This window comes from Branchiostoma lanceolatum, chromosome 14, assembly GCF_035083965.1.
Source record: "Branchiostoma lanceolatum isolate klBraLanc5 chromosome 14, klBraLanc5.hap2, whole genome shotgun sequence".
Lineage (NCBI taxonomy): Eukaryota > Metazoa > Chordata > Leptocardii > Amphioxiformes > Branchiostomatidae > Branchiostoma > Branchiostoma lanceolatum.
In genome coordinates, this window is record NC_089735.1 from 16138260 (window position 1) to 16161774 (window position 23515).

General features: G+C 39.2%; 2 protein-coding genes across 3 annotated transcripts; one reads left to right on the plus strand and one right to left on the minus strand.

Moving 5' to 3' along the window:
* Positions 1-53: 53 nt before the first annotated feature.
* Positions 54-12617, plus strand: LOC136448322 (interaptin-like). 2 transcript variants are annotated; one of them, XM_066447724.1, is made up of 11 exons: positions 54-414; positions 1196-1359; positions 1769-1950; positions 3027-3183; positions 4561-4704; positions 5531-5704; positions 6451-6597; positions 7267-7494; positions 8416-8496; positions 8688-8765; positions 10738-12617. In XM_066447724.1, exons 2-11 carry the CDS (start codon positions 1288-1290, stop codon positions 10993-10995), a joined length of 1521 nt encoding a protein of 506 aa, XP_066303821.1. In that variant the 5' UTR covers positions 54-414; positions 1196-1287; the 3' UTR covers positions 10996-12617. The 2 variants fall into 2 exon arrangements, with proteins under 2 accessions (XP_066303821.1, XP_066303820.1); XM_066447723.1 differs by having other exon boundaries at positions 56-414; positions 10735-12617.
* A 556-nt stretch (positions 12618-13173) lies between these two features.
* Positions 13174-19619, minus strand: LOC136448323 (uncharacterized). Its single transcript, XM_066447725.1, has 7 exons — positions 19503-19619; positions 18389-18682; positions 17122-17337; positions 16540-16626; positions 15953-16025; positions 15258-15492; positions 13174-14384 (listed from the first exon to the last, which is right to left on the minus strand). The coding sequence occupies exons 2-7, from the start codon at positions 18659-18661 to the stop codon at positions 14117-14119; spliced, it is 1152 nt and encodes a 383-aa protein (XP_066303822.1). The 5' UTR covers positions 18662-18682; positions 19503-19619; the 3' UTR covers positions 13174-14116.
* Positions 19620-23515: the final 3896 nt, after the last annotated feature.

Sequence of the window (23515 nt, forward strand, 5' to 3'; positions counted from 1 at the left end):
TCCCAAGTTTCTCAGTGACAATTTTGGGAACGAGACTAAATAGTACGCATGAAATTCTTACGTCAGGGGATTCCCCTCCACACCCGGAAATCCCAGTTTGTCACGATTTCGGAGGGTTGGCCATGGAAAGTCCCGAAAATCATCAGGATTCGAGCGTGCGTAGAGGACTTCTGAATATAGACTGTTTCTATTTCCGTTTCTGTAGGAACTAAGGTTCTTTTAGATGACGAAATTCTGCTTTTATACGATCGCTTTAGGACGTTTCTACGCTGTTTAAAGTTGCGTACCCGTGGCGTTTGTTTCGTCTTTACAGATGTTGGGATCATTTGCGCACTTACGTTAAAATTAACCCAAACCAGTCCGACCATTTTACAGTCGTCGTTTCCTCCAAGAACGCCATACTCTAGGTTTCAGGTGAGTTGTGTAAGGTTTCGTAGCGTTAGAATGTATAGATTTGACACATTTCAAGTACATGTACATGTATATGATTATGATTAACTGTTAATATGAAGATAAATTGTGGCTAGATGATCACATTCCGAAGGTGATTATGTTATATCGAGAAATTGATTAGACTAAAAATTTAACAGTTCCTTATTAATGAAGACGTTTGCCATGAGTTTGTATATATACTCTACACATACTCAGTGATCTGTGTAAACATGAATGTGGGAACTTGTTCAAAATCTAATAATTCTTTATGATATGTAAAAAACTGTTGACTGTGATATGATCTAAGTTGACCATATTAAGTTTGGACAAAAATCAAGACGCAAAGAAGTTACTCAGCAGCTGCATTGTACTAGAGCAGGATTGTATTCTTTGTTATGTTTAACGTTGGTAGTTAGTATTGTAGAATCAGTTTCTGTTCAGTAATTATAGAGTCTAATGTCTTTCAAATATGGTACTACTTTTGAAATATAGTTTTGACATTTTCACAATTAGGTTTGGACAAATTATCATATTTTCTGTTATGTTATGATACCATGACTCGCTCAGTTATGACTAGGTTGGGTCAAAATTATAGTGTCATTTAGTCGTTAGCTAATGTGTATTTAAACATCATCAACATACTATGGAAATCTACAAATTTAAGATTAGATACAACATTTATTGATGTTATGCCCTTGATATCAATTGACCAGTCGAAAATCAAAAATTTTTCACCTTTTTCCTTTTCATTTGTGAACACCAGAAAAGTCAGGACAAAGCTGTTTGTATCTGACTTTACTTTAGTCAAAGTAAAGAAAGGAAGTAAAGTTTTCTCGGTGAAGTTGTCTTAATCTAATGGTGAGAAGTCAGCGGAATACGGACAACATGGCAGAATCACAGACAACTGTCGCCCCAGAGCAAGTCAAGGTAAGATGTTCTACTATTAAGTTTTGACATCAAAAATTGAGAATGTGCATTACGAATTGTTAAAGTAAATAACTTGAATTTCTAGGAATTAGAGTTTAGTTTGTCAAAGATACTGACATAAGCTTAAAACGCATAAGTGCAAAATTCATGTACAAAATGTTTGATACACTATCATTGGGTTAACTAAAAGAATCAGCAATTTGTGCATTAATTTTGTAGATTACAGTATGAGCATGACACACAAAAGGCAATCCAATGAAAAAGATAGTTTTTCTGACATGTAATTTTAACTATTCAGGTTTGTTTACTGTGATGTAATCTCTAGAGATGTCATTTTTTCAGTTTCTCCAATCTACATTTATGAATTATATCATACTAGATTAATAATTGTTTGTTGCGCCTGTTACAGGAGGTAATAAAATTAGCCAAACAACTTCAGAGTGAGAACAGTCAGCTGAAGGAACAGCAGAAGAACACGATGTCACAGGTGGAGCAGTTAGTTCTTATCTTACACGAAGCTCAACAGGAGACCAAGAGATACAAAACCAGAGCAAACCAGTACGAACTGTTACTGAAGAGAGCACAAGACAGGTCAGATATTCATGTTGGAATAGATGAATTTGAACCACACAAATGTCATAGGGGATATTTTGCTCACAAACTGTCTATGTCATCACGAATGACTCCGTAAATAATAGAACCCATTCAATTGACATTCCCCGAATCCGGAGGAAACACTGGTGTTTGATTGCAATCTGACAGATTTACGACAAATAAGTAAAAGATAAGCCATTTTGAACTGAATTTGATGCAAGTTAGGAATGGGAATACTTCCAAATAGCCACCAACATTGTATAGAAATGTTTTAAGGCCTGTATGTGGGCGCTGGGCTGCCCGCGGGAACTGAATGCAAACGAGAGGCCGGACTCTGTGATCATGACACCGATCAGGGTTCAGGAAATGTTGTTCGAATGTGTTCTATTCTTTATGGTTGTGCACAATGACATAGACATTTTTGGACTTGGAGCAAAATGGGAGATACATCAGTGCTTCTTTGACGGAAGCAGAGATCTCAGCCTTTCATGATCATGACTCCAGAATCATCTTTTGAGAATTATTCATTGTGCAACAACGCATGTCACCTTTACAAAGCATTAATTGATTGATCTATTGATTGATCAATTGATTGGATAGTGTATGTTATTTTGCATTGAACTCAAGTTCCTAGTAATAAAAAGATTTTTCAGGGTAGTGAGTGTAGTTACCCCAGTAGCAATCCAATGGCAGTCCCTGGCTATTAAAAACCACACCTCGGATTCAAAATTTTGTTATCGTTTTACATTGATACAGGGCTGTCTCCATGCCAGGGCCCATCCCTCCGTTCCAGGATGGGTATGTGCTTGTTGGGACAGAAAAAAAAATACACCGCATCCATCAAAATAATCTGAACTTCATGACTATAGATTGAGGAAAATGAATTTTTGTAGGATTAAAATGACATATTTAACAATGAAAATCAACAACATGCATATGGGCACCCAAACAATGAGTGAGATGGAAAAAAAATTAAAGCTGGAGGAGACAGCCCTGCAATACCCAAGTTAAGCCTTCCAACCAAGTTTGAAGTATGGTTATTAATTACTTCCAACTCTTTCTGTCCTCCTCAGATTTGGTAAGATGTCTGGGAAGAAGCTGGAGAGTCTTATGAGTGCACCAGGTGTGTCTAAAGAAGTGTTTGATGACCTGGTCAGGCAAAACGCTCAGTTGAAACGACATTTGGAGCAAACCTTGAAGGACAGAGGACAAGATATGAGAAATTTCATGGTGAGTTGAGATAATGTAGTTTTTACATTGTAACCTTTTTCCAAATTTGTGTTGCAAAGTTTTATGTAGTTTGACATATACTAACATAATTTCACCAGATAGAGGTCATAATTCTACCACCCTGAAAACATATGTCCAAACAGATCTCCAACCCAACTAAATGTCCCCCAGTCTAATGCACTCCTGTATAATCTAAATAAAGAATGATACATTTGTACTCCTGTAAACAAAGGTTCAAACAAATCAAACAAAAACTGTGCATATCCGGGGAATGCTGCACTATAGAGATCTCTCAAACCCACTGTTTTTCGAAGTGGCAGATTTATGTATCCCGGCGGGTTAATGTTAATAGGGATTGCAATTTTTTTGTAATTTTCAACAGCTAGTTTTTGAAAAAGAAATATTTAGTGTTGTCACATACTTGGACAGGAAGAAACACTAGCGCTTCTGCAATGTTTGAACCCAATGTTCTGTAATCACAGAAAGGAATGTTGTTGATCAGATCGTCACCATTAGTGCCAGTGTACTTCATTCACCACACCATAGCCCCTGGGGGTGTACGCTCCCTTTCATTATCTGATAAGCCATAACTTAAAATAGTATGATCTCACCCTCACCATTGTCTTTTACTTTGGCCTACGTTCAGCTGAAAGTTCATTGACTTTTCAAGGAAACATTGTCAAGTTTTATTCTATCTACTAGATGATTTTTGTCAGTTATGACTATTGGAATCTTAAATGTTTTTGTCTGTAACATAATGAAACCACAGATTCAATTACTTGAAAGGGATGCAATGCATAATTGGCAAAGGATGCATTGTATTTAATTGGGAAAGTAAATGAGCACATATTTTAGTCAAAAAATATACTTATTACAATACAAGAATAATGCAAAATCAGCCACTGCAGTTCAATAAAGCGGCTAGGGGGCCCAAACTTACATGACTTATATAATTACTCTCCCTCCCAAGAACTATCGACCACTAAAACATCATGACCACAGCATGTTCTGATCATGACCCCGAGATATCAAAACCACAAGCTCTGCTGCAGTACCATAACAAACTGTGAGGGGGCCAAAAATCTAATCCTTTTGTTGTCTCATGAAGACCTTTACCCACATATAGTAAATACCGGTAGTCAATCCTCCCAGGTATTCTTGTGTTATCGTGTTCACGTACACATACACACACACACACACACACACACACACACACACACACACACACACACACACACTTACTAGATAGATGCAACACTGTATTGATACTTGATATTATGATAAGTGTATTTTTGAATGATGCAGGTTGGCCAAATCCAAGTAAACAATTTGAATTAAACCTCTCATAAAATGTAACACCAGCACCATTTTTTCCAGTCTGCCCAGAACAGCGATGACCTGCTGAAGTCAGTGAAAGAACAGTTAGAGCAGAAAGATGAGGAGATAAAGATGATGAAGGAGGCCATCAGGGATGCCAGCAACAGTGATGGGAAGGTGCAGGCTGAACACCTGTTAGATAAGGTACTAACAAGTAGTGTTGACATTTTGGTTACATTGATGATTGAACTATACATCTTGTGTATAAAAGGTCACATGTAGATGTATTCTTATTAGTAGGTAATACTGTAAATGCAGAAGTGTTTGTGGGGATTTGATTCCGAGGTAGGGAGAAAATGGAGTGTTCATGATGGTTTTGAGTTTACGTTTGAAATAATAGTAGTGCTACAGTCACACAATGGAATGGCTTTTTGCGCTGGATTTAAGTTTGCGGTAAAGAGTCCACCGCAAAAACTATGAACATAAAACCACCGCAAACATTTCTGCATTTACAGTATACTGTACTTGACTGCTGCATGGAACTGCACATCAACCTTGATGGAAGTCTAACTCTAACTTTACTAGCAGTTACCAGGCAGTGTAAGAAACGTGTTTGTTTTGAGCCCAGGTTACGCATATCCGAACATGGCCTCCCGACCTTCCCCAAAACAACTGTTGGGAGTGGTTCAGGTCAGCTATTTTGGTTGGCTGGTATTCGGCTGCGCCAATCAAATGTTTTGAAGTTTTTAAAACAGGTTTTTAAAACAGGTCTGGAATGGGTTGGCTGGTGGTTGGGAGTAAGTCAGAAGTAATCAGGGTGTGTTTGAGAGTCAAATTTGACTCTTAATCTTACACTGGTCAGACTACTCCCGACCTACCGCCAACCTTTGTTGGCTATTGGCCGGGAACCATGTTAATTCTTTTTGTTCAGCTGTGTGTAACCAGGGCTTTACATAATTCATTTGGTCTGTACCTTATTACACGTATATCCAACTTTGATGTTCAGTTCCTTGTTGTTGTTTTGTGTCAGGTTCATGCCCTTCAGAAGTCGGATCAGATTAAGTCGACGTGGCTGGACCTGTTCAGGTTGGAGAATGAGAAACTACAGAAGGATGTTCTGAGCATGAGCAATGAGCTGAAGCAAGAGAAACATTCCTTATTACAGCAGGAGAAGGCCAACCACGTGGACGGCAGGTTACAGAGGGTAAGGATGATGTCTTTGATTGGGGCTGTACGTTTCCAGGACCATCCCTCCGTGCCAGGATGGAAATTTGCTTCTTGAGACAGAAAAAAAGTCATCCCGTCCGTCAAAAAAGTCTGAGACATGAAATTGATGAAAAATGTATTTTTTCAAGCATGAAAGAACAGATTTAGGAACAATACATGGGCTCCCAAACAACAAGGTTAAGTGGGACAAAAGTAATTCTAAGCAGAAGACAGCCCTGGTCTTGATGATCTGCGGGAAGGAGGTTCACCTCTGATGGGGTATTGTTTTTGGTTGTCTGTGTGTTCATATCAATAACTCAAGATCCTTTTGATGAATTGTTATGAATTTTAGTTATTGTCTGGAGTTATTGAGGTCCTGAAAAAACATTGCAATTTTGGACCCCCTAACAATATTTTCAGGTACTGAGGCATTGCAGGCTGACACCCCCTTCCTGAATGTAGTATGGTATAGTCCATAGGCAGCCAAGTCAATGACCTCAAGTTGAGACACCTGGGTAATAAGGCTAGAGCTATGCCATTAAGAAATTCACAAAAACTAAATATTCCACGAAGGTATGAGATCTTTGATTTCTATGTTTAATTCAAGTTACTCACACAGGCACTTTTCCGGCAAAATTTGAAGATTTTTGATAACAGTCTCATTGCCTTGTAATCACATGTTGCCTTAGGTTTTGAAATTGGAAAGCTTTGACCATGATGCTTCGCTGTGTTGTTGCCATGCAGGGAAGTAGAGATATCCACCAGCAAATCAAGGACCTTGAAAGAACCCTACAGGTTCAGAAGCAGAAGTATGAAGCTCAGATCTTTCAGCTGACTCAACAATTGCACAGTGAGGGTCATCTCAGACAACAAGCAGGGGGCTCAACACAGGTGAGATAGGTCCACGTTCTTATACCATTTGGGAGATCTCAATCTTATTTCATGTATCATTTCACTCAAGTTTTTGTTTAACCTTCTATAAGTATATACCCACCTGAGGTAGCCTTTTGACACTACAATCATTATTGTATTGGTCATGGAGTTAAGCAGCATTGACAAGGTTAAGGACCCAAATGTGGTGGATCGTTGATTATCTATGAAATTTTAATAAACTGTTGAATCAATGAGAGGTTTAAGGACTGCTAACAATCAACAAAATGATGTTGGACATTCTAAATGGTTCACTTTATATACAACCGTTACAGTAACTGTAAATGCATTTAAGGTCTTGGGGTTTTTATTTTGCGATAGAGAGAAAATGGACTGTTCACGATAGTTTTAAGTTTGCGTTTGAAATAATAGTAGCATTAAATAAACAGTCATAGGTGGGTGAAAATTTTTGCGGTGGTTTTAAATTCGCGCTGAGAGTTCACCGCGAAAACCATGAACATAAAAGTTAAAACCACCACGAACATTTTTGCATTCTGCAGTATTGGAGAATTCCACTGTTTTGACAAAAATAGCAGGGCAAAGTCTGAAATAATCCTAGACGCTATTGATCTTAACACTTTTAAATGATGAACATCTTTTAAGTCTAACTTCTTTGTTTTACAAAATTAGGGCCAGTTTGGCAGCTCACAAGGAGACATCCAGGCCCTTCAAAGGAAGGTGGATGATCTGAAGAGTGAGCTCCAGCGTGCCGTGGACGAGAACGCAGCCATCAGCGCACAGTCCGCCTGCTATAAGGAGGACTTTGAGGCTGAGCAGCAGGAGAGGAACAACCAGAAGACCGACTATGAAGCAAAACTCAAGCAGATGCAGGAGTACATCAACAAACTCAGTAGTGAGGTAGGCAATATCTAGTCAACAGGCTACTGTAATTCTTGTTTCTTTCACTGAAACTCTAAGTTCACTGTTTTCACTGTCACCTCTGGACCGTGAACTTATCATCACAGTAAAAAACCTATTTATGATTCCTTCACACATCCTTTCTGTGAATCACTTGCTACCACCGTGAAGTTAAAGTTCAGTGAAAATGTCCCTTTTTCTTTCATTGTGAAATTTTGCCACCGTGAACTTGAAGTGAATTACAGTATTAGCTAGCAGGGCGTCTTCTGAACACCCTACACTATAGACACTAAGAAAACAAAGAAATTAGATGCCCTCCTTTTGCAGGGGACATCCAAAGGACACCCTTTTTCCCTGGTACTTACATACACAGTCATTGTGTATCACACACACACTGCAACTGTTGTTTTTTCCTCATACCAGACACTAAGCTACACTGTAATTGTTAGACCATAGAGCCCATTGGGGAAGTCTGGTCCCCCCCCCCCCCCCCCATTTTTGGATGCCTTATGTAACGATCTTAGCCTGACATCTAGTCAATGAAATCAAAATGATTATAATAAGCATGTTATAGCATGGTGATTTTTTAGATCATGGATTTTTTATTCTAGTCTCAAAATATACCTTGACATTAGCGTATCTCCCTACTGTATCCTTTTATAAACTGCTCTTAATTTGTGATTAATTCAAAGTGTTTTAGATAGCATTCAATGTATTCTTAATGTGTTGTGAGCGATATTCAGGGACCATGCTAGTCTGTTCAGCAGTGTTTGCCGAACAAAACCGTCATTAGTTACTGTATAAAAGTTTAGATGAATTTCAGGCTTTTTCTATCATTTAATATTTATTGTAAATGTCTAGTTTATTTGCACAAATGATCGTCATATTGATGATATTTTTTCTTAATAATATCATCCCTAGTGTGAGAGTTTAAACAGCATGCTGTCACGGGAGAGATTTGAGAAGAATCAGTTCAAGAAACAGATTGAGAAACAAATTGAGGTGAGTGAAAAAAGTATCATTTTTATTTTTACGTCCTTTTTTTATATTTTTCTGTAAAATATAGTTCCCACACCCCAAACAGCTTCCATTGAAACTGAAAATTCTTCTTTTAGCTTTAACAGATGCCTGATGATTCTTGTATTCAAGAGTAAAGACAAGATGCTCAACTCTAGTCATAATTGTTGTTTCAGACTTTCCAGATGAACCCAGCTGCAGCCCTGTATGGGATGGGATGTAACCGTCAGGTTAACCTTGCTATGCCCAACCCTGTGAGTATCTGCGTTTAACTACAAAATTTCCTTCATATGGTCCGATGGTTCCCAGTCTTGCCATATGCATGACCGAAAGGTCAAGCCTCAAGAGTTCTAATCTCATTCTACCCGTAGGCAGTTTGAATCCCAATTTTTTAACTTCTGGAAGGATTTCCGATCCTTTGGAAGGGAATTAAGTTGAAATTTCTTTACTTAGAGAGAGGCACACCCACAAGACTTACTGATAATTATAGTGGTATGCTCTGGCATGTGATAGCCAAAATGGGTCAGTTCAGGCTAACCCTGAATAATCTCTTTTTATTGGCTTCATGTTGTTGGGCAGCCCGGACTGCATGTCTGCCAAATATAATTGACTAATATCATCACATGTAAAATCATAATCGTTCTTGTATGACTTAAAATTAGATAACTCAAATTCATCATATCATCTTGTTGGATTGTTTAATGGAAGTATTCCGGATCAGGCAATGTGTATGAAAGTGACATTTACTTCCCCATAGTAGCACATTTGCATCATTCTTTCATACTTTGGTCGTTGAAAAGGAGTACAGATCTGAAACAAGTTGCAAAATTGAAATGGAGTTTTCTTTCATCTACTGGTACAGTCAAACCTGTCTATAGCGGTCACTCAAGGGACTGGCGCAAACTGGCCGCTATGAACAGGTGGCCGCTATGGAGAAAAGGTCGATTAATTGACTTCCAGTGACTCATGTTTTCAATACCAACTGAGATGCATTTATTCACCATACAGTACACATGCAAACATTGCATAGGTAAGTCACATTTTAGGTCGCTCTTTTGATGGCTTTTTATCTTTTCAGAAAATTGCAATAGCCCAAATTTTACATCATATTAATGTTATTCATATTTAGTTTGAAGCTTTTGGTTAAGTAATTATCCTCAGTGATACTTTGCAGCAAAATAAATTTAGCACAGTATACCTCCGTAACAGTGGTGTCTTCCGTTGACCTTTGTGCTGCTGACACTATCAGCGCCATTTTGAAAATTGCGCGAAAGCCCGAAGCACGTTTTGAGCACAAGTTTGGATGAAATCCCGGGGAAAACGGAAATTGGGCCGGCATTCAAACATTTCGCGAACTTAACGCATCAGGTACATGTGCGGGTTGTATTTTCCGAAAAGCTGCCGTACTATTTGTCCAGTCGAAATGCACAGAAATGGTCAATTTTGCCACGATGTACAAACGCAAGCCATGCGAAGAAAATTATGCTTGACTTCGCGTCAAACCATGGATTTTCTAACAAAGATAAAACCTTCTGGTTTTCTTTATCATTATCCTATCCAGTTTATTCCACATAAATTCTATGACGGCGTGAAAAAATGAAGATTTTTAACCCGGCGTGCGGTGGCGATGCGGCTTCTACCGGCGCGCCGGGACCGTTATCGGCAGTGTTACTGTACTCGCGGGGCTGAAAATCGTCTGGCCGCGACCGCGTTGGACAGGTGGCCGCTATAGCCTAATTCTTAATGCTTATGTCAATGGGACAAATCCAAGGGACCAACAAAAAGTGACCACTATGGGCAGGTGGCTGCTATGCAAAGGTGACCGCTAATACAGGTTTGACTGTATCACCCAAAAATCAGCCCATAATCCAGCAATAACGGTTTTCTGTCGACAATTTTCGGTTAAAGTTTCGGCAGTGTGATGTCACAATGTCCAAATTGTCAGAGTCATTGATTGATTAATTCATTGATTCAAGAATTGCGTATGTTCAGAAGATTTGAAATATCAAATGTAAGTCCTAAGATCATTTTCAATGAGTTCCCACCACACAATGACATCACATCTTTGCTCCATGAAAACTTCAACTTACTATGTAAAGAAATCACTAGAAATCTGATTTTGAAAATACTACTTTGAACACCCTATTGCTTAAGTTGCCTTTAATTTACATTTGAACCAAGTATTGTTGGCTAATTTCTGATGTGATGTACCTTGTCTCACAGCAGATGGGACTTCAGCCAGGTCTCATGGCCCGCGGCAGCCCCACGACCCCCAACCCCTACACAAACCAGGCTGGCCCGTGGATGAACCAACCCCTCCTCCCACAGATGGTAGCGGTGGACAGCGCCGACGGTGCGAGGCAGGATTCTGGGGAGAGCGGATCCAGCGAGGAGAATGTCAGAAGGGTGTGTCCCCGCTGCGAGCGGGAGTTTTTCGACCAGGAGAAGTTCGAAGCTCACGTGCAGAGGTGCATCGATGGTTAAATAGGCTTTTTTTTCCAGGTGTTTAAGAATTGATGCACTTTAATCTGAAAATTTTCCTTTGTCTGCTTTTCAATGCATTTCATGCAAAATTGAAATGCACACAATGCTAATGGAAACTGTTCTGCTTGAGAAGAATGTTGTGCCAGTGTAATTGAGTCCTTTTGTCTTGTACATGTTGAACAACATACAACATGTACTTCAAGGCCATCATAACATTCTGTCATGGACCAATAGTCCAATACTCTTTCCTGTGAATAAGAGATGAAGTCAGAGAAGGTAAAACTTGAAACAATTGTTGTGCACAATACAATCAGTTAATTTTACATTAATACCCAATGCGCACATTCATTTGGTTTGGTCAGATATTATCGTTACCAAGGTTATGTACTGCTGAGAAGGTTATGTTTAATTTACACAGTGTTCATGTGTGTGTGTCTGTCTGTGAACATGTAAAGAATGCCTGGATGGATTGTCTTCATATTTTAGTAGGTGGGTAGGTCTTTGTACGACCTCATGTTTAGATTTTGGGCCCCCTAGCGGCTTTCTATAGTACTGCAGTGGAACTTCTTGTTTTGATATCTCGTGTTGTGAACACGATTTTTGAATGGTTAATACACTGTAGCTCTTGGCTGGGATCATTTTTTGGCCCCTTAGCGGCATTTTTGGGAGTACAGGAGCCAAATTCGTTTCAAACTTTGAAAGAGAATAAATTCAGGAAGGGGTTGAAGGTTTGTCATGACATTTGGTATGTAGATAGCTTGAGTAATAATTGACATAATCATTTGCTAATTATCCAAAACAGGAGCTAATTTGCATACTACTGCTTTTCCCAACTGGTCGACCATATGCTACAATGTATGTAGTTTTCAAAGAAGCATTTAAAATGCATTCAGAATGATCTTCCTGTCAGTGAGTGTTTGCTATATTATACATTTAATAGTTTTTATTTTACATTTTGTATTTGTCTGCTAGGTATAAAAGGGTATTTGATCTAAATGTAAACTTTGAGGTGTCGATATTTCCTATCTTGAGGTTGAAATTTACTTGTCTACTTGTGAGCACTCTTGATTCTGATGATAATATATGTGCTTACAAAAAATTTACGTAGACCCTACTTACTAAAAAAATGTCAATTTATGTACATAAATTATGGAGAGACAAGGTGATTGTCATAAATGAAACTTTGCTTTTCGTTATTAATTGAGATGCTGTATCAAAGTCATTTCTTGTTTTCCTTCTGTTTGAACTGAGATGGCAAGATAGTCCATAAACGAAAGGAATGCAATTATAACTCAATTATTTTGTGACCAATAACATTTTTAATTGCTTGAGAAGGTAATCCACTGGATACAGTCATTTCCTTAATATATACTATTTTTTTTACAGTTAGTTTAGGGTGTGGTTTCTACGTAGGAACAAGGCAGAAGTTCTGTACAATATCATCTTAATATCTGTTCATAACCTTATCATGGTTTCTATGTTAATTGCACAAGTATTGGTGATGATATTACAATGAGAAAGAAAACACCATTGGAATCTTGGGTAAGTACATCATGACTATATGTGCTTACCCTTATTTTTACCCATATATAACTCTAACTTCAATAAACTTTCTAGCAACAGTTCTCTTTTGCATGTCCTTAATTTATGTTATTCTATTGTCCATCATATTCATGTGCAATAGTATGTTGTGTTCTAGACTAGATACATAACACCATATTCAATATACCAATAGCATAATAATTTTGGTATGATTCCAAAGTTTGACATTTGCTATCAATCTTAAGCTGTTGTTTTTCAGTGTACTGTAAGCTTTTGGAATTCATCAAGTAGTCTCCATGGCATGCCTTTCCAAAAAAAAAAAAACACAATATTGCCATAACTAATGATAAGGATACACACATTTGGTCAATAACTTAAAATGCATTTTTGTATAATGACAATTTCAAACAGTTCACCCTTCAATATTGGTCATAAAAAGTGTCCAGCACTTTAGAATGTAAACAATCTTTATCTATAATCAATTATGATCCTAATAGAATGTTAATATCAATGGCAAACTCAAAAGCAAATAATATTATATAATTACAGTTTAGTTCAATTAATGTGTAAGAACAGTAGGGAGTAAATTCATATAGAAACATGTCTAAAGCAAATGTTGACTTCAAAATGCAAAATGTCATAGAATTGCACATAAGTGTTAACAGGTGCCCATACACAGACACACTACAAGCCCGCAGAGATGATTTGAGTGCTAATGTCACCAATGACACTAAAATACAACTGTTACAGTTCCTGATCACAAGCAACTATATATCACAAGACTTTTATAGTATTCTTCAATGAACAAAGACGTTTGTGCAAAATATACACCCTTCTGATGTTATTGAACATCGAATCTTACAAATCATACTTCTCGTTCTTGATTCTTGCTGACAGGTAATCAAGTTAATTGCAGCTCATGATGTCAAAGTAAATATGGCGGTTGGGAACCCTGGTACCGTGACTTACTAAAACATTCTTTTGAGAAGCAAACAGTGCATAATCATAATCGTAAATTACTCGTATATTACTTACAATTGCAGGTTTACATTTTTGTTCGCTTTTCTGCTTCTCAAGAATCATAGTACCAGGTTCCGAACCAACTGCCGTGTTTACTATGACGTCATGAGCGGCAATTAACTTGATTTCCTGGCGGCAACTGGAAATATGATTTGTAAGATTAGATGTTCATGTATTTGGTGCAAAAGTCTATGTTGAACTTCATTGAATAATACTGAGAAGTTATCATTTGATACAATCAGAAAAAGTTGTATTTTGGTGTCATAAGCACTTAAAATCACTTATTACCCCATGGGCGATAGACCTTGGCATTGTCGTTGACCAAAAGTCCAAGTCATCTGATGATGGGACCCCGCTGTGCTGAGTTAGCCCTCCGCAAAGAGCTCACTCGCTCGGCTTCGCTCGGCTTCGCTCGGAACTCGCACACGCGCGGGTGATACCTGTGATACCCGAGTGCTTCATTTTGGGTCACGCTCGGAACTTCGGCACCAACCCGGGAAGTTCAGCACGGGAGATTCAACAACAATTCCTTGGCCTACCGCCTATGATAATCCTGAGATTAATTGGTAAGGATGGTGGGTTCTTGGTCCCCTTGGCTCTTTTGGTCCTTTAAGTTGGCAGTCTCCATGATGCACCCCATGATGAGGTCATAGGTGGGACGATCGGGCTGCATGACGTCCGTCACCGGTTCAGAATGGCCGACTCCCGGGAAGATCTTCACCACGGCCTTTCCGTTAACTTTCGCCAGACGTTCGCCCAGCTTGACGGTAGACTGGTAAGGGACGATGTGGTCCGCAGTACCGTGGAACAGGTACATCGGTGGTAGTCTGGATGGAAAACAATTGTCACCTCTGCTGAATGCCTAATTCTATGGCAAGGCTGAAGACTTTTTGTAATCACAGAAAAAAATGCAATCCTTAGGCTAAACTGTACATATTCATATGAAGGTCCGTCTGTAATTGAGTGAAAAATTTACCCATAAATTCTGTTCACCAGACGAACAAGCTTTCACCTGTTGCTGATGTCACACTTCTGCTCAGGTCAAGTGACGCAGCCTTTGGGTTAAATCAAGGATCAAAGGACTGGTCGAAAACTTGGTGAGTGCTTTACCATTTGTATGGAATTAGCATGTAATTAAATTCATCAATATGTTAATATTCATTTGTCCCTGTGCCAATATAGTTGTGTTCAGAGACAGCATTACAGAATGAAGTCTTGATTATCAGTTTCAACAAATCTAGATTGCCTGATTTGACGAGAGAAAATCATTGCCACTATATGTAATACAAAATAATGATGGTTATGTGACTCATACATGTATGTGTTAATGTGCTAGTGCTAAATTGCATGCATTCATGAAATTATGGATGCACAAATATGTATCCTAGTATATATACATGCCCATTTTTCCATCTGATATCTGAGAAATAGTGGGTGCATGTGCACCTGTGTGCACCCAAAATTGGAGCTGTGCACCTAATTTTTTACTGTGGGTGCACTGGTATTTTCAATACTCATAGTATCAAAGTTGAACTGTAATATCTAACACTAAAAGGAAATTCTAACACTAAAAATTGGACCCAAATTTTCCACAAGTGGTGGTTTGCTCATTCCTTTACAAAGACTGGAGTTGATTAATTTTTTGGTGTTGGAAGTTATACAGGTTATTGATACATAAAGAAGTGCATTGTTTTCTTTACCTTGAGATCAAGTGTTTTTCTGCTAAGACCTCTACCAGAACACTTGGTGACCACAGATGGAAGTTCTGTGGTCCTCCCATGACTCTGTGCATGGGCGACACGTCCGCTACCCCCCGCAGTTCCTCGTGCTTGTAGTGATCCGTAATGTCATACACACCCGAGAAGCCGAGAACCTTTCTGATCGCAGGGAGGAGGGTACTGGGAGTTGTGTCATCATCCAACGGAGAGTAGTCACCTAGTAGCAGAAATTAGTTACTAAAAATTAGCTTTTTCTGGAACCCCTGAGTCACATACATTTGTATGCTGTGATATAACAAAAAATTCTTAGGGTACATGTGCCGTACAAAATTCAGATGTCTTGTCAAATAAAAGCTGTCTTAGATTCTTGTTTGAGGTAAGTTCAGTCACAGCCTGCTTGAAAATTCTACAACATCATAGCACTGTAACGGTTGTAAGATGCAAATGCACCTGTGAAGAATGTGACCACGTCATGTACTACTATTTTGTGTATGAAATATAATCTGAACATGAATTGACTGACTGGCCAATTTTGTGATGAAAAAAAGACGACAATAGATGATATGTGACAAGGTAAACCTTAGTCACCATCAATGCTTTGTACACTTTTGCTCCAAAATGAGAGAATGTGTCTGACTCATAAGAATTCATTGTAAAGTCATCAAGTTGAAGTTTACCTTGTGCCAGTGCCATTGGTGCCAGGACACTGAGGTGTGCTCCTGCTGAATGCCCCATCAGGTGAATGTTCATCTGAAAAAAAAAGAACATGCATGACAAATCTGTTAAAACTGATTTGAGACAAAGCGAGTGCTGCATGGCAAATGTCTTTCTAGGGTAAGTCAATTCAAGTAAATGAGATTCTTTGGGGGATTAATAATTGATATTGTTAAGCTTCAAGTGGCCTACTGGTTGGCATGCATATATGTAGTCAAGTGGTCAGTGACTATGCCTCTGGACCAAGATCCTGGGAGTTTGAATCCCAGCTGTGTCGCTAACCCGATATGCAGGCTACCGCAAAGGGTCACAGTCTTTGGGACAGTACGTTACACTGTGGTCTTCAGTTCATTGTACTTGCCAAAAAGAGCTAGCCTAAGAGCAATTATTTTGGTACAAAATGAACCTGTAAATACTGTACATACATTGTAGTGTCAGAATGTCTTCTGTGACACAAACAGTAGAAGAATAGCTCTTCAGTAAGCTTACTGGTTCGAGATCACTTTCACCTTCTACAGGGATGGGTATGAAACAAGTTGGCATTGCTCACCTTGTCTCCAGAGTACTTCTCAATGTTGTTGTAGGTCCAGGCTACACTGTCAATGATGGCTGTCTGTATGGCATGGATGTGCTGTTCCTGGAGATAATAAACAGAATAAAAAATTAGCAACTGTCAATTCATCAAAAGTACAATCAGTAGGTACCCATTTGAGTAAATGAGGCCTTTTAACGTGCTCAAGGCTCTCCCTCAATCACAGGAACATTTTACGTCCCATTCGAAAGACGAATGCAGCTCCAACAAGGATACCCTTCTCCAGATTTGAACCAGGGTCTCCCTGTGCTAACAAATCAAAAGCTCAACTGTGAGGCTGCCATAGCTTAACCAATTAAGCTACAGGGACATCCATATGTATAATTATATAGTCGTGATAATGGTGTACATCTATATAATTAGCCAAGAAAATTGACAGCATTAGTTGATTAAAAATCTATACAAAGCCAAAATATAAGAAAATTGACAGTCAATATCAATGATTCATAAAGCAACAATAAAACCAGGAACAAAATATGCAGCTGATAATTTATCTTATCGTACATGTAGCGAGGAGCCTTTCATGCTACTTTAACTTACCTCAGGCCACAAAGGGTAATCTGGAACCACCACAACGGACTGTAACTTGTCTGCCAGCTGATTGGCTAGCATGCAGTAAAGCGTTCTGCTACCCGAGGTCCAGGCGCCCCCAAACACGAAGATGTACACAGGCATCTTGGGAGGAAGGGTCCGTCCTGGAACAAGGTGAGGCACGTACACGTCTAGGAGACAGTCGTGTCGGCCAAATGGAATGTTCTGGGTTTGATAAAGGAGAAACAGCACAGTTTAAAGCTCTCACTCTCAGATTAGATCAATTCAGGTTACTGAAATGTACTGGAAAATAACATATTGCAATCCTGTATGTAGAAAATCCTTATCAAACTCTGATTTTTATTTTGCAGGTATCAAACAGATGCCAGCATTTGTCTTAAAGGTTCAAATGAAAGCTTGGGTCGGAATCTTCAGCTTTAGAATGTATTGCTTTTATTGTAAAATATACAATACTTGGTTACCAGATAATAGATCTAACACACCAGTCAACTTGTAATTGGCTACCTCAAGCACCTGATGACTAGCATAATCTGGTGTGAGACCAGTCTAAATATATGTGCAGGTGTAGAAACAGTTGGCTTATTCACCAAGTAACAGGCTTATTCGTTAAAGCTAGGGCTTAAAGCGGGGCTTAATGTCTTGCACTGCCAACCCGACAAGAAGTTAGCGTCAGAAATACACGTAGTAGTCAACAGTTGAACACTATTAAAACTAGAACAGCACGTCATAGAAATAGCCCGATACCATACATGGTATCATTACTGAATAAGAGACCTGTTACTGCTTGCCACCACTGAGCAACATGCTGCCAACAACAGCAAAAAGTACCAGTATACCGTGTGTTATTTTATTGTATTCACAGATTAAGCATCGATGCGGTTTCTGTCATGTAGTTGTATTGTATTCAAGTCATGTTCTATTTGTGTATCTATATTGTTAATACAATGTACCCGGATATAATGTCGTATTGTGTAAGAAAAATTCTGTCAGTACACTTTTTTAATGTCCTGAAAATGTCGTATATATTAGTAAAGGTAATTGTAGATAATTTTATGAAGCTAAATAATGTCAGGAGTCAAACCAATGTTATTCCCAGTTCAATTCAGTGCACGCGACTGTGCACGCGAAACTGTGATGTTTTTTAATGATATGAAATAAACCAAATCATCATACCTGCTCCAGTCTAGAAGCTTGTTTATAAAAAGCAGAAGACATATATATGAGCCCTTTGCTAAATATAATATCATCATGATACCTTTATGAGGCTTTCAGGCCTGGCTGTTCTATAAGCATTGGTTACTGTGAAATACAGAGGCAGGTGCTGTATGGTCCCCACCACGAACCACTGCATGGCAGCATAGTTCAGCTTGAAGACTTTGTGTGGGTGAAGCCCAGCTAGCTTCCCGCCCTGGTAGTTGGTGGGCCAGCCGAACTTGGCGTACAGGAATATGGCAATCCCGTACGGGAGGATCGTCGCCACCATGAGGGCGTTGAGGACCGTACGGCCCCAGCCTGCGGTTAGAGCCATGTTTTATGTAGCAGCAGACACCTGTAAGCATAACGAGATATCAAAACCGGAGTTATGCTGGCCACAAACAGACACACACACACGAAAACATCACAAACCTTCTTGGCGAAGGTAATTATAATCTTATCAAATAGTGTGGTAGAATATTGTGGTCTTAGTGGTAAGAGACCCTGCAAGCTACATGTACTAAGTACATTAGTAAACAGACCCGGCATTGCTTGACATCAAAATAGTTCATGGTGTTTTTTAAACAATGATGCCCAATTGCTAAAATAGATGTTGTTAAGCAACTTTTCATTAATGGCCAAACCCCCATACATACCCCTGGGGCCTCCGAAAAGGGTACTAGTAGCTTGGCATGATAGTCAGGCCTGGTAGACAGCCCAGCAATTTCCATAAACCCTAATGTTGCACTTGCTTCCTTGCCCATTATGACAACCATCATGACTTCAATCAAGTTCAATGAAAATATCACCTTAATCATTTGATATCTATGATTATATCTTACTTGGTTATATCAATGCAGATGCACACAATTCATATAAAATATTGAAATAATACAGAAATACCAACATTCTATTGACATGCAAGCGTCACATAGAACTGTCAATAAATGTTCCCATATCGAGATGTGTAATATCTTTATTCATTCTTCTTTAATGTGACGTTATAACGATAAAATGACCTTTGATCTGTCAGGACGAAAGACCGGAATTTTTACAGGAATAGAATGACCTACTTTTATACAACCATTTGACATTTCATCAAGCAAAATGAGATCAAGATACACCTTGTAATGAAGTGTTGTTTCTTGGATAGTTTGCAAACAAATCAAACTTACCGGAAGGCAGTGTTTCTTGTAATTTTAGTCCAGGAGACGTCAGATTTGGTATTGACTGATGACAAGCTATGAAGCAGACGACGCACTGAACCGCATCGCAACGCAATAGCACTCTCGGGACTCCATGAAGTTGACAGAAAATTTTGTGGTGGTACAGGTAATTAAAAAAATGATAAAGATCTTCTTATTTCTATTGGTGATGAAAAATTTATTATGTATTAAAATCAAATATGTTTCATGACGATGGCAACTGGCCCAAAAGGGCTTTAAGGCACGTTTGGATGCTATATCGCTGTTTAATGTATCATCAGCGCTCTCTAGCGGGTAATGGATAAAGTACAACTTAAAGCTATATGTGATCTCAAAGCTTTGATTTTCAGATGCCTGGGAGGAGGTGATCTTTTTATTTAGAACAGGCGAAAGTCAATGCGCGCGCGGATGTCATCCATAAAATTAAGACGGTGTGGCCTTAGAAACATCAGATAGATCCATAAACTGTACATCTTTTTTATTTTTTACACTCTGTGATTATCGTATCTGCGTGTACCCCTGCAATTAGCATTACAAAATGAGTTTGCAAATAAACCCAAAAGGGGAAAGGTGAAAGATATTCTGGTGTAGATGTTTTAATTAAGAAGTTTATTGCACGTTCATGCCCATGGGCTAATTGCAAATACATGGGAAAAACATAGGGAAAAACATACATGCGTCAGTAAACTGTGTCTGACTTTGTTGTAACAATAGGCTACTGGTACTAAATACAATTGTTGGCTATATCTAAACTAGCTGGGTTTGACTTCTTTTTTGGAGGCAGTGGAAGACGAAAAGTCCCACTTTTTCTAGTATTTCTGGGTTCTGTGATTTCAAGAGATAGCTTTTTGTTCATCCGTGAAGTGTGTAAAGTACGGGTATTTCGTGGTAACTTGTTTAAATAATTCGGTTCTTTCGTCACTGTTAAATAGACACTTGAAAATAAAATGTGTTTCGTCTTCGACCGCCTTGGACTTTCAGTATTTACAAATTCTTTGGCACACTGGTAAACTCTTATATCGTCCTCTCTCTACTTCTAGGGAGTGAGCGCTAATTCTTAATTTGCTGATGGCCGAGCGCGACTCGAAATCAGCAAGTTCTAGGTACCTCTCTCTAGTGTATACAGATTTACAAGTTTTATAAAATCTCAGTTTACCTGTATCGGTACTTAGATTATGAAGGAATGTCTGGATATACATATCAGAAATTCTGTTCCTTATCGGGGTACATACATATTTGGGGTCACAGAGTGAGTTATCAGAGTATAAGAGATATGAGTAACCGCTACAATCAAGGATTTCTTTAACTCGCTGTAACAATGTTTTTCTACGGCTATTTGTATTCGTAATAGAGCTATGCTGTAGTAGGAGTGCGTCTATCTGTAATGGGTGCGTAGCGACATCCAATCTCCGTGCATGATTCTTGAAATCAAACAATGATCAACATCAGATCAATTTCGGTAAGACAGGGTCCTCTATAAAGACCCAGATGATGTAATAATTGATACACTCTTTTCTGGATACTCTAAGATACCGTTGTTCCCGTTTGCAGCAGGTCATTACAGCTTCGGGACGCTGCACGTAAGTACTAAAGGCAGACCCTCGTGGGGGGTTTAATAATTCTGCTACCTCCTTTTTCTGTGAAAGTTGCAATTCTAAATTGACCGGGCTATGAAATAAATCTTGACTTTTAATTTGCTTTCAGTATTGAATTGTATTCAACTATCGGTCTGTTCACCACTTATATGATTTAGTAATAGTCTGCAGTTGTAATGTTCCTCATTTTGCCAACATAATGTGAAGGTGGTTCAATAATTTTGCTAGCAACTGTATATATCATTTTACTTTGTTCTGGTCGTAGGACCAAGCACTCACGTAGCCGACTCCCTTCAAACGTTTGACTCTATTTGGCCAATTTCTACTATTTTCCCAGCGACCGGGGGAGACTGGTAGAGTCTAGCTCGCCCGAGCAACACCCAGCGATCGGCCAATATTCGAGCGGGCATCCGACGATTTTAGACCCGATTTTTGGTCGGCCGGAGGTCGCCCGAGCTCTTCGGCCTTGTGCGAGCCTCGCACGGGCTTTGTACAATAATCGGACGACCGTCGTCAGTGTTCCGGCCGACTCATGAAAAATAAGGCGTGCTTCGGGCGAGCGTTGTACTGGTGTTGATGGGCGCTTGGACGGGCTCCGGCCGAACTCCTTCTTCTTTATACAGTAGACTCCGCTTAACTGCACCACGCATTTGCCAGCGTTTTTTGTGCAATTATCCGGCTGGTGCAATTATGCGAAATGTCCAGCTGGACCGTACCACCATGGGCGGGGCGGTGTATTGTTAGTCAGAAACACTAGCACAAAGAAAATGGACGAAATTATGCATTTATTAACTTTATTTACGTATTCAAGGACATGTACTGTACAAAAATCTTGTAAAGTTTACCATGATACTGTACAGATTAAACTTAACATTTCTTTTGCTTCCTCACAGATGTTTAAATCAGTATAGCTAGGTACTGTACACGTGTAGAAAGCGAAAAATATGCTTGATTCGCACAGCAAAGTAAACAACTCCGACTGTAACGTTATGTCTAGAATAATGACTTTGGTCTCACAATTTGCTAGTTTAAATGGCGGTAGGTATGACTAAGACAAACTTGACACCGTATCTACAACTTGGGTCAACAAATTACATCGAAAGTTTCACACTTGTGTTGATGAATGCGCAAACAAAGGATAAAAATGCACCGATAGCGTAAAAGCACAAGGACGATCTAATCGAACAAACACAACTCCGCCTGTACTGTATTTCTAAAAATGATGACTTTGGTGACTTAGGTCTGACAATTCTAAGTTAAGATAGCGGTATGTTTGGCAGAGATTACCTTCTTAATTACAACTTGTGTCCAGGAACTACACTGAAAAACTCCGTCGTCAAAATTCCAAATAAGGAACAAAATGTACAGCGTATCTAGTGGGCAGATATGGTTAGATGACTCAGATCAAAGACAGATCATTCTCCTTATTCAGTATCAGAGCCTAACCCGCGTACACCTCGTTCCGGTGAATGCAGGAAGTTTCTAGGACGCGGATTCAGCCAGATGATCACGTTAGCACCGCACCGCCAAAAGCGACTGTTATGTCCGCCTACACGTCTGTAGCCCTTGCCGAGCCTCTATTGTTTCCGACTAGATGTACGTAAAGACGCCGGTCTTTTATTATCGGCAGCAGTATGTAGCGCTGCCGCAAACCTCAAACCACCGACAACACCCCATGCCATCCTTAACGCGAAATCAAATCCACGCGAACTTGAATGCATTCACAGTAATAGGATAGTAGTACAGGTAGAGACCAATCTTTATTGAGTACAGCATGCTGTCTGCCAAAGCGCAATGCCGCCTTTGGTAGGCGTGCGTCTCTTGATGGTGCCGACACGCCCTGGACCTCCCATACGATTCATATCAACGTGATTGTCAATGGAGACCGCCTACTTTTGTTACTCAAAAACAGTTTTAAACATATTGGCGGTATTGCGCCTTTACATCGGCAGGTATCGGCTCATTTGTACCACGTTTGCCGATTTTTAGCGCACCTTTTTAGTTAACTTTTCGAGGATTTTTGAAAAAAATTGGTGCAGTTATCCGAAATTGGTGACAATGCGCGGTGCAGTTATGCGGAGTCACCAACAATGCAGTGAATGGGAACCGGTTTGGGATTTTGGGATTTGGTGCAATTAAACGGAAGGTGCGTTTATCCGAGGTGCAATTAAGTGGCTTCTACTGTATATAAAAGGTAACGACAGTTTAGTTTATAACATAAGATGATAAATAATACTGTAATATTAACTAATACTAATATCACCTTGTCAAAGAATGCTACCAAACCTTTCTAATGAAAGACAATTCAATTACAAAGTTAAATTTTCATTGCAAAAATATCATCATCAATAAGATTTGGACACCGACAACAATACCTGTTTCGTTTTT

Bases quoted from the DNA above. Each gene is read 5' to 3' on its own strand.
- LOC136448322 (XM_066447723.1), top strand. From the start codon at position 1,288: ATGGTGAGAAGTCAGCGGAATACGGACAACATGGCAGAATCACAGACA. The intron at 1,360-1,768 runs GTAAGATGTTCT...CGCCTGTTACAG, and splicing joins TCGCCCCAGAGCAAGTCAAG to GAGGTAATAAAATTAGCCAA. The intron at 4,705-5,530 runs GTACTAACAAGT...GTTTTGTGTCAG, and splicing joins CTGAACACCTGTTAGATAAG to GTTCATGCCCTTCAGAAGTC.
- LOC136448323 (XM_066447725.1), bottom strand. From the start codon at position 18,661: ATGGCTCTAACCGCAGGCTGGGGCCGTACGGTCCTCAACGCCCTCATG. The intron at 16,026-16,539 runs GTGAGCAATGCC...TTTTTTTTTCAG, and splicing joins AGAAGTACTCTGGAGACAAG to ATGAACATTCACCTGATGGG. The intron at 15,493-15,952 runs GTAAACTTCAAC...TTCTGCTACTAG, and splicing joins ACCAATGGCACTGGCACAAG to GTGACTACTCTCCGTTGGAT.